The sequence below is a fragment of the Coregonus lavaretus genome (assembly GCF_964263955.1).
Source record: "Coregonus lavaretus genome assembly, chromosome: 17".
In the NCBI taxonomy this organism is placed as follows: domain Eukaryota; kingdom Metazoa; phylum Chordata; class Actinopteri; order Salmoniformes; family Salmonidae; genus Coregonus; species Coregonus lavaretus.
The window spans coordinates 15,316,597-15,328,093 of NC_140004.1; the positions used below are offsets into that span (position 1 = coordinate 15,316,597).

The 11,497-nt window shown below is 43.2% G+C and overlaps 1 protein-coding gene and 1 pseudogene across 3 annotated transcripts; one reads left to right on the top strand and one right to left on the bottom strand.

Moving 5' to 3' along the window:
- Positions 1-340: 340 nt before the first annotated feature.
- Positions 341-1,148, top strand: LOC311145040 (anti-apoptotic protein NR13-like; annotated as a pseudogene). Its single transcript has 2 exons — positions 341-822; positions 967-1,148. The product of its transcript is annotated as an anti-apoptotic protein NR13-like (transcript).
- Positions 1,149-6,143: 4,995 nt separating this feature from the next.
- Positions 6,144-9,729, bottom strand: LOC311144805 (tubulin beta-1 chain). Of its 2 annotated transcripts, none has more exons than XM_084180946.1 (4): positions 8,798-9,729; positions 7,749-7,857; positions 7,535-7,645; positions 6,144-7,426 (listed from the first exon to the last, which is right to left on the bottom strand). In XM_084180946.1, exons 1-4 carry the CDS (start codon positions 8,852-8,854, stop codon positions 6,366-6,368), a joined length of 1,338 nt encoding a protein of 445 aa, XP_084037072.1. In that variant the 5' UTR covers positions 8,855-9,729; the 3' UTR covers positions 6,144-6,365. The 2 variants fall into 2 exon arrangements, with proteins under 2 accessions (XP_084037072.1, XP_084037073.1); XM_084180947.1 differs by having other exon boundaries at positions 6,150-7,426; positions 9,575-9,696.
- Positions 9,730-11,497: the final 1,768 nt, after the last annotated feature.

Consider the following 11,497-nt stretch of genomic DNA (forward strand, 5'->3'; position numbering starts at 1 on the left):
TATTGTATGATATGTGTAATATGACAATAGTCTAACAAACATAATTAGGGAGTTAGAGAATTGCCCAGATTTAGCTAATAATAACTGGAAAACATTCCACTTATTTTGGTAGCTACATGTTTTTTACCCACTGTGTTGGTCAGCATGTGCAGTGCAGTTGTTGATAATTTCTTAGTGATTTCAGGTGACTGGATCTCTAACTCTGTATTAGGGATTGCCATTACTGAGAGGATGGCTGAGGGCTACTTGGCACAGGGACTGTTTATCTGTGACCGGACCACTGCTTTTACGCAAGTCACAGCTTTGTGATTTGCAACAGGGAGTCAGTCAGCCAGTGGCGATGGATCAGTCAGAGGGGCTAGAGAGCAGAAGTTGCATAAACAGCCCTGACCCCCTGGTACGAGAGGCCTATCTGATGTTACATGACTATATCAACTATGTGACCGCAGGGCCCGAAGGCCACATAGGCCCACCACCCCTACAGCCACATCAGCAGCCCTGCGCCATGCTGGGGACGAGCTGCTCATTAGGTTCCCCATCTTCTTCAGGCGCTGGCCACGCGTCTTCCAGGACGTGACTGAGGCCTCAGCCTGCCCCATGCTCACCACCATCCTAGACAAGCACTTTACCCCCACCACCCCCAGGGGGCGCCAGCGAGACCTGGCCTGGAGCGCTGTGCAGTCTGTGTATGTGCTGGCTGGCCAGATGGCCCTGCACTGCCACGAGAGGGGCATGGACGGAATCCTTCCTCAGCTTAAGGAGTGTGTGGGGGGTTATGTGGAGAGGGTCATCTATCCAGAGATTAGGGACAAGGGTGGATGGGTAAGTTCACTGGTCAAGGTTATTCACTGGCATAGTAAGACTAGGCTACAGTTTAAAATGTGGTTATGTTGTACTGGTGTGGCTGTTGTTGTGAATTTTACATTCTAACTCCTGGGATCTAATAATGTTTTCTGTTGTTGGCAGACAGGCTTTGTGTCCCGCTTTGGGCAGAAGCAGGACTTGGAGGCCCAGGTGAAGAAGGTGTGTTGCTGGACTCTACTGCTATTGGTCACCAGTATCCTGTCCTATTTCCTGTGGAAACGAAGAATAGCTTAAACAACACCCCCACCTGGTGACCACAATCAGATAGCTCCAAAAGTCTGCTTTGTGAATAAATATTTTCCCAAAGCTTCTCTTTTCCAAACTCATCTCAATGACCCACTATCCCCCATTTTAAACCATTGAGTTTTGCAACAATAACATCAACAATGCACAGCATACATACATTCACATCATGTGTATCATGTATGTGTAACTTAAAACCTCTGAATCATGATGGTAAAAAACATTACCTCAGTAATAGCAATTTTCACAAGAATGTGGTACATTTTCACAACTCTTAGTACAAAACTCAAAACAGATCATCAAAAAGGTAGTTGTTTCAAAAACTCTAAGCTCATTTACAATTGACTATGTACAACACACAAAATCATACAGTCACTGTTTCATCTAGAATATACGTTTCACATTGCAATACATGTTCATATAAAGTAATTGCCTTTCACAATGCAATGCTCACATTCCTTTTGATATGATTCTCTTCTCTTTATATAAAATACATTTTACTATTACTTAATCTGACCGTGTGGGGGTTCACACTGCTTTAAATGCATTGGCCAATACAGTAATACTGTAATATATGTCATTTATGTAACAGTCCACACATTTGGGTATGTGAACCCAGTGGGAATTGAACCCACAACTCTGGTGTTGCTAGTGCCATGCTCTTATGAACTGAGCCACGTACAGGACCACTACAATGCATAAGTACAATACAATACTGTAAAATACAATACACGATTACAATACAGGTGGAAGATGTATGATTGCCATCCCCATGAGCATACCACCTTCCTTCAGGCCATTGATGAGGTTTGCAATGATTTCAATCCAGATCTGCCAGGCTTGGATTCGCCATGCCAAAGGTTTTTTCCCCAGGTGCATGAACAATAAGGACATTTACTGCAATGTTGATGTTAAGCTATGGCCATATGCTCAAGACAGGCTTGACGCAAACTAGTGCCTGCTAAACATTCTGTCTTTCATTTCTTTCATATGTTTCAGTTGATTACAGTGCACCTATGTTGTCATGACATCTGAACAATATATACATTTTTTGTATCACTGATTGTGAAAGATTAATTCAATGATCACACCTTTGATCACACACGGGATAGAAATGATGGAAATGTGATGTTCAGTACATTTTTATGGGTAGTGCAAGTGTATTGCCTAATGTGAAAAAGGTATAATGTACTGTAATTTATAGTACTGTAGCATACTACATTGAAAGAACATTTTTAAACATGTATCTTACATTTTATGATATTTTAACTGGTTTGAGAAAATTGAGAAGATATTATGTTGTGTTTTGGTTATTACACCAATGTACTCATTATACACTGAACAAAAATAAAAACGCAACATGTAAAGTGTTGGTCCCATGTTTCATGAGCTGAAATAAAAAATCCCAGAAATGTTCCATACGCACAACAAGCTAATTTCTTACATCCCTATTAGTGAGCATTTCCCCTTTGCCATTATAATCCATCCACCTGACAGGTGTGGCATATCAAGAAGCTGATTAAACAGCATGATCATTACACAAGTGCACCTTGTGCTGGGGACAATAAAAGGCCACTTTAAAATGTGGAGTTTTGTCACACAACACAATGCCACAGATGTCTCAAGTTCTGAGGGAGCGTGCAATTGGCATGCTGACTACAGGAATGTCCACCAGAGCTGTTGCCAGAGAATTGAATGTTCATTTCTCTACCATAAAATGTTGGGGGGGGGGGGGGGGGTTGCTGAGGAGTATTTAGGTCTGTAATAAAGCACTTTTTGTGGGGGAAAACTCATTCTGATTGGCTGGGTCTGGCTCCCGGTGGGTGGGCCTATGCCCTCCCAGGCCCACCCATAGCTGCACCCCTGCCCAGTCATGTGAAATCCATAGATTAGGGCCTAATGAATTTATTTCAATTGACTGATTTCCTTATATGAACTGTAACTCAGTAAAATCTTTTAAATTGTTGCATGTTGCATTTATATTTTTGTTCAATATACACTGCTCAAAAAAATAAAGGGAACACTTAAACAACAACACAATGTAACTCCAAGTCAATCACACTTCTGTGAAATCAAACTGTCCACTTAGGAAGCAACACTGATTGACAATAAATCTCACATGCTGTTGTGCAAATGGAACAGACAACAGGTGGAAATTATAGGCAATTAGCAAGACACCCCCAATAAAGAAGTGGTTCTGCAGGTGGTGACCACAGACCACTTCTCAGTTCCTATGCTTCCTGGCTGATGTTTTGGTCACTTTTGAATGCTGGCGGTGCTTTCACTCTAGTGGTAGCATGAGACGGAGTCTACAACCCACACAAGTGGCTCAGGTAGTGCAGCTCATCCAAGGTGGCACATCAATGCGAGCTGTGGCAAGAAGGTTTGCTGTGTCTGTCAGCGTAGTGTCCAGAGCATGGAGGCGCTACCAGGAGACAGGCCAGTACATCAGGAGACGTGGAGGAGGCCGTAGGAGGGCAACAACCCAGCAGCAGGACCGCTACCTCCGCCTTTGTGCAAGGAGGAGCAGGAGGAGCACTGCCAGAGCCCTGCAAAATGACCTCCAGCAGGCCACAAATGTGCATGTGTCTGCTCAAACGGTCAGAAACAGACTCCATGAGGGTGGTATGAGGGCCCGACGTCCACAGGTGGGGGTTGTGCTTACAGCCCAACACCGTGCAGGACGTTTGGCATTTGCTAGAGAACACCAAGATTGGCAAATTCGCCACTGGCGCCCTGTGCTCTTCACAGATTAAAGCAGGTTCACACTGAGCACATGTGACAGACGTGACAGAGTCTGGAGACGCCGTGGAGAACGTTCTGCTGCCTGCAACATCCTCCAGCATGACCGGTTTGGCGGTGGGTCAGTCATGGTGTGGGGTGGCATTTCTTTGGGGGGCCGCACAGCCCTCCATGTGCTCGCCAGAGGTAGCCTGACTGCCATTAGGTACCGAGATGAGATCCTCAGACCCCTTGTGAGACCATATGCTGGTGCGGTTGGCCCTGGGTTCCTCCTAATGCAAGACAATGCTAGACCTCATGTGGCTGGAGTGTGTCAGCAGCTCCTGCAAGAGGAAGGCATTGATGCTATGGACAGGCCCGCCCGTTCCCCAGACCTGAATCCAATTGAGCACATCTGGGACATCATGTCTCGCTCCATCCACCAACGCCACGTTGCACCACAGACTGTCCAGGAGTTGACGGATGCTTTAGTCCAGGTCTGGGAGGAGATCCCTCAGGAGACCATCCGCCATCTCATCAGGAGCATGCCCAGGCGTTGTAGGGAGGTCATACAGGCACGTGGAGGCCACACACACTACTGAGCCTCATTTTGACTTGTTTTAAGGACATTACATCAAAGTTGGATCAGCCTGTAGTGTGGTTTTCCACTTTAATTTTGAGGTTGACTCCAAATCCAGACCTCCATGGGTTGATAAATTTGATTTCCATTGATCATTTTTGTGTGATTTTGTTGTCAGCACATTCAACTATGTAAAGAAAAAAGTATTTAATATGATTATTTCATTCATTCAGATCTAGGATGTGTTGTTTAAGTGTTCCCTTTATTTTTTTGAGCAGTGTATTTCACAGTAAACTCATGTTTTGGATCAATGGTTGTGTGGTGAAAGATGTCTACATACAAAATGAATGCACAATGAAAGGTTTTGAAAGTAAGACTGGCTACGTACTTGTGAAAGTAGTACCAAAGCGATAAAAAAAAAAAGTTATGTGCCAGAGGGTGGAAGAACACTTTAATAGTTATCACATGAGGTGTTCCTGGGCAGGATGAACAAGTCACAGACAGGGATAATATTCCCTGACAGGCAGTTACTGAACTTTGCTGTGTAAACATTGACATATAACAGTTTCAGGGATCAACAAACATACAATAGGCTCACAGTATTAACCACCCAGCGAGCTTACAACATACTCATAATTCTATTCAGGAGAGATAAGCTTTTCACTCTGCATATCAGGTGTCCGCATTAGGATATACAAAACTGAAAATGCCAAATCCAGCGGATATTTTTCTTCTTCTTTGGATTGTCAAATTCAACCCATGACTGTACAGACATTCTAATATTAGTTATATACACCTTTGTCAGCCAAATGAACAATACACTTCATTATGATACATGTATGCTTATGCTTGTGTGTGCCAACATCTAAATAGGCATATAAGGAACTAAATAGGGACTATGAAATATCACTGTTTGCCAATTTGGTGTTAAGATTACATAGGATAGAAGCCTTTGGATAACTAGCAGGGTTATTAGTTTTACAGTGCATGTTGTCAGACTAAATCATAGCTTGAATGACTAAAATTCCTAACATTTAAAACAGACATGCCATGAGCTTAGCAAGCTAAGATTTCAGAGGCATGGCTAAACAAATCTTTGAGCTATGCCTCAGAGAACAAGCACAAGACTGTGCTCAGGAACACTGTAGCCACTCATCTTACTGTGTACAGAAAACCTACAGGAATGTCAACTATGAGGTTTCATAAATGCACCAGCAGACCAGCTGCTCTACAATTATATATAAAACAATGTTATGTTTAAGCAATAAGGCCCGAGGGGGTGTTATATGGCCAATATACCATGGCTAAGGGCTGTTCTTAAACACGACACAACGCAGAGTGCCTGGATACAGCCCTTAGCCGTGGTGTATTGGCCATATACCACAAACCCGAGGTGCCTTATTAAACAATAAGACCCAAGGGGGTGTGGTATATGGCTAATATACCATGGCTAAGGGCTGTTCTTAAGCATGACACAATGCAGAGTGCACAAACCCCAGAGGAGCCTCATTGCTATTATAAACTGGTAACCAATGTATTTAGAGCTGTAAAAATAAATGTTGTCACACCCATGTTATATGGTCTGATATACCACGGATGTCAGCCAATCAGCATTCAGGGCTCAAACCACCCAGTTTATAATACAAAACGATATATATTGTTGCCATTTAACTGGAGGTTATCACCACTGAAAACGGTGTATTGCTTAGTTGAATAACTGGTGGATGTCAGAATAGTGTATTATTGAGTATTTTATTTATTGAAAAATAGAAATCATTGAATCAAGGGAAACAGCACTTTAAACATAAGAAATTTTATTGACATGTTTCTGTACAGACAAGAATTGACAGTAATAGCAGAGGTGACAAAACAAAAAAAGGGACAGATAATGGAACACTGGAAAGGTTGAGACTGACATGTCAGTGAATACAGCTAGGAAGAGCAGTTACACAAACATTTAGGCCAGCTCCTCTTCTCCCTCCTCCTCAAACTCTCCCTCCTCCTCAGCGGTGGCATCCTGGTACTGCTGGTACTCAGACACCAGGTCATTCATGTTGCTCTCTGCCTCAGTGAACTCCATCTCATCCATACCCTCTCCTGTGTACCAATGAAGGAAAGCCTTACGCCTGAACATGGCCGTGAACTGCTCGGAGATACGCTTGAACAGCTCCTGGATGGCTGTGCTGTTGCCAATGAAGGTGGCAGCCATCTTGAGGCCACGGGGGGGAATGTCGCAGACGGCGGTCTTGACATTGTTGGGGATCCATTCAACAAAGTAGCTGCTGTTCTTGTTCTGCACGTTCAGCATCTGCTCATCCACCTCCTTCATGGACATGCGTCCGCGGAAGATGGCAGCCACTGTAAGGTAGCGGCCGTGGCGGGGGTCGCAGGCGGCCATCATGTTCTTTGCATCGAACATCTGCTGGGTGAGCTCAGGAACAGTGAGGGAGCGGTACTGCTGGCTTCCCCTGCTTGTGAGGGGGGCAAAGCCGGGCATGAAGAAGTGGAGACGGGGGAATGGCACCATGTTGACGGCCAGCTTGCGGAGGTCAGCATTCAGCTGTCCTGGGAATCGCAGGCAGGTTGTAACGCCGCTCATTGTGGCTGACACCAGGTGGTTGAGGTCGCCGTAGGAGGGAGTAGTGAGTTTCAGGGTACGGAAGCAGATGTCGTAGAGAGCCTCGTTGTCAATACAGAAGGTCTCGTCAGTGTTCTCCACTAGCTGGTGGACTGAGAGGGTGGCATTGTAGGGCTCCACCACAGTGTCTGATACTTTGGGTGAGGGCACCACGCTGAAGGTGTTCATGATGCGGTCGGGGTACTCTTCACGGATCTTGCTGATGAGCAGGGTGCCCATGCCAGAGCCAGTTCCACCTCCTAGGGAGTGGGTGAGCTGGAAGCCCTGCAGACAGTCACAGCTCTCTGCCTCCTTCCTCACAACATCCAGGACTGAGTCCACCAGCTCGGCTCCCTCTGTGTAGTGGCCCTTGGCCCAGTTGTTTCCAGCACCACTCTGGCCTGCAAAATAAGAGATGTGTAAATCATCTCTCCTTTCTTTGGCGACATTATCTACAGTATCTTGTATTATATTTAAAAAACAGTCAAATATGAAGCAGAAGGACCTACCGAACACAAAGTTGTCTGGTCTGAAGATCTGGCCGAAGGGTCCGGATCTCACAGAGTCCATGGTCCCTGGCTCCAAGTCGACAAGCACAGCACGGGGCACGTATTTACCTCCTAGACAACCACGAGGCAAAGAAAGGTCAATGTCAGAACCACACATGTAATCAATTGAGAAGTATAATAGAATGTAGTAATCAATTAGACAAACAAGGCTTACCTGAGGCTTCATTGTAGTACACGTTGATCCTGTCGAGCTGGAGGTCACTGTCCCCATGGTATGTACCAGTTGGGTCAATGCCATGCTCATCACTGATCACCTCCCAGAACTGCAAGAAGAGCATTAGGTTTAAGTGTACAGAGCACAATATTAGGTAAGCTAATATGCCATTCAAAGTGGGATCCATTCATCAAATGCATGTCAACAATAAATACCATTACACTGATAGGCCTATGCCATTATTACATTGGTTCAATATTCTCATTTGATCACGTCAATGGATCAGATCTACTTTATTGCATGGAACGTTAGGTAGGCCTACATACATTTAAAAGTTAGACATCTGGAATGAAAATCTCCCTCCTGTACAATTCCGCGCGCGCGGCATGACCTCCGATTGGCTGAAACCCATCAGTTATGGTTTTGAAACGTTCAAATACGTCACTTGCTGAAACACCGCCCATATCCGCAAGAAAAACGGGCGCGGCACGCGCTCAATGAATCGAAAAAAGTGTAGGCCATAATGTTGCGTTGAACAAATGTCAAATTCTTTCCTTTTTGGGGGAAATAATTATTATGTATATTAAGACAATAACCGAATTGTAAGTGATTAGTTCTTATATGGCCATGTTATTTGGCAACTAAAATACTTCCCATTTTGCGCATTGCAGTAGTATGGTAATCCACAGGCCTACGTATATACATATTTAATCGATCATTGATATCTTTAATTTAAAAAAAATCAATTTCTTAATACCCATTCTCATGTATATTGACTTACTCGCTAGTAACGTTACAGTGTCAAGATCATTTCGAGACCAAATAAAACCAGTCGAATAAAATTATACAGAAGTGCATAAAACACCAAAGCTCTTTTCTTTTCTCCCCACCAAACAACAAAACAATCAATAGGTTAGGAATATAATTTGCAATCATTTTCATTAACAATACAGTTCTTTGGGTGTGGTTAACCAGACACCCATACAAAGAACCGGCGATTTTACGCGCACGATTTGCACCAAATTAATTTGTAAAATAATCGTACAAACCTTAGCTCCGATCTGGTTTCCACACTGTCCAGCCTGAAGATGCACAATTTCCCTCATTTTTACTTTGACGGTAGAACAACACTTATGCGAATAAAAACCAGTTCTTTCCTTTCTTAGAGTGCGCGGAAAGAATGGGTTCCCTCACTATATAAGAGGAACTGTGTGCCCGCCCCTTATAACTATGTCACCAAATCTGAAACATTTATTGGCTAATGTTTACCAGACCTTGTTATTGACACACTTCTACACCAATCATATTCACACAGAATGATTTTCGTTGGCCTCTTCTTTCTGTCATTCAAACTGAACGCAAACGTGTGATTCTCACATAATCCTGAAGATTTGTCCCACTTCCTTTATGCCGGCGAAAATCATATCTCCTTTTAAACTATAATTGCGAACTATATTTCTGTCCAATTATCAGCACATATTACATGATTAAGAGAGGCATCCGTTGACTCTAAAAAAATATGTGAAACGTTTTCTTATACGATGGTAAAACTACGAAATCGGCAATTTATTCCAAGTCCACGTGGCTCATTGTTACTTTGTAACCATTCCTGGCAGAATTCTTTCGGCTTCCTGATGGTGAAATGCAGCTATTTCGTCTTAAAATGTAAATTTTGCTATAGAAAATGTATCCAACGTAATATTATATGTTTTCTGTCAAGAAAGGGATCTAATATGTCATCGAACAGATGTCAGTTATTTTGTTATCTAATATAATCATCTACACATAACATAGGCTATGGAAACATTTGTTAAGATTATAGTTACCCAGAGTTCTGTATATCCCAAATTCTCAGTATTATTGTTGTTACTTAGTTCTGATTATGGATGACTCCCTTTTTGCGCATTGTTAAACATGGCTGCCTGGGCTGTGTCAGGTGCGACACACAGACTGCTTGGCTGCTGCTCCTTTCCCCTTACAGACCACAATGAGAACTTCATCACAGGATTATCATACATAAAGCTCGAAGAAATCCTGCAATTACATAGCATATTATTGTGAATTAATCCATGTCTGATTATATATTGTGTCTCTACAAATGCCAATGGCTGACTCTGACCTGTGGCCCAAGGTAAACTGCTCCTTGCTATGTATTACTGTTCACAGGAGAGTCCAGTCATAAAGTGACAGACAGTCCAGTAAAATGTTTAATCTGCCATGTTAAAATGTATTAATCATTGTATTGGCAAAGTCTCAATTATATAATATGAAACAACAGGTACATGATGCAATGAAACAGCCCAAATCTAGTTTAGCATAAGACAGGGAGGTTGGGCTATCGCACTCAACATCCCAGGGAGACAGCTACAGTCTGGAAGGATGAACAGAACAGGGAGGGGTGCAGCAACAGGAGAGCGATAGTGGGCTTGGGATGGGAGCAGTGCATGACTGTTTTAAAAACAGAGTCAGTGCTGGAATTAGGGCAGGGGGGCTTATTAATAGTTAAACTGTGTGCCAGGGGGAGAATTTGTCAGTGACGCCAGCACTCGTCAACTGCATGGGCACATTAGCTGTGCATTGGAGGACAGAGGAGAGACACCCTGTTTCTATGTTAGTTATGACCGATATCCATTGAGCAGACCTTTTATGGAGGACCTAGTTTGATGATAAAGGCCCACTTACAGCTCTTACCAATGTATGCATAACATGCATTTTCATATAGATTAAGCCTACAGAGAAGTCAGATAGTAGGAATAAGAGCTATCTGAGCTGAATGAATAGCCATAAGAAACAAAGGGCCTAGTTTAAATCTCATTACAGCACAGTGAGTGCATACAGTCCATATTCTCACAGTGTACAGAGACATCGCTGCTGTGTTCACTCTATAACTGGGTCATCATACAGTGTGCTCTGTTTGATACAGCACACAATGACATTCCCTGTGATGCCCCCAGTGTGTACACTTGAGTGTATATATATATATATATATATATATATATATATATATATACACAGTGAGGGAAAAAAGTATTTGATCCCCTGCTGATTTTGTATGTTTGCCCACTGACAAAGACATGATCAGTCTATCATTTTAATGGTAGGTTTATTTGAACAGTGAGAGACAGAATAACAACAAAAAAATCCAGAAAAACGCATGTAAAAAATGTTATAAATTGATTTGCATTTTAATGAGGGAAGTAAGTATTTGACCCCCTCTCAATCAGAAAGATTTCTGGTTCCCAGGTGTCTTTTATACAGGTAAGGAGCTGAGATTAGGAGCACACTCTTAAAGGGAGTGCTCCTAATCTCAGTTTGTTACCTGTATAAAAGACACCTGTCCACAGAAGCAATCAATCAATCAGATTCCAAACTCTCCACCATGGCCAAGACCAAAGAGCTCTCCAAGGATGTCAGGAACAAGATTGTAGACCTACACAAGGCTGGAATGGGCTACAAGACCATCGCCAAGCAGCTTGGTGAGAAGGTGACAACAGTTGTTGCGATTATTCGCAAATAGAAGAAACACAAAATAACTGTCAATCTCCCTCTGACTGGGGTTCCATGCAAGATCTCACCTCGTGGAGTTGCAATGATCATGAAAACGGCGAGGGATCAGCCCAGAACTACACAGGAGGATCTTGTCAATGATCTCAAGGCAGCTGGGACCATAGTCACCAAGAAAACAATTGGTAACACACTACGCCGTGAAGGACTGAAATCCTGCAGCGCCCGCAAGGTCCCCCTGCTCA

Excerpts from the sequence above, each read along its gene's own strand:
- LOC311144805 (XM_084180946.1), bottom strand. The coding sequence starts at position 8,854 with ATGAGGGAAATTGTGCATCTTCAGGCTGGACAGTGTGGAAACCAGATC. Across the intron at positions 7,858-8,797 it reads GAAACCAGATCGGAGCTAAG|TTCTGGGAGGTGATCAGTGA; the intron begins GTTTGTACGATT and ends CTCTTCTTGCAG. Across the intron at positions 7,427-7,534 it reads ACCAGACAACTTTGTGTTCG|GCCAGAGTGGTGCTGGAAAC; the intron begins GTAGGTCCTTCT and ends CTTATTTTGCAG.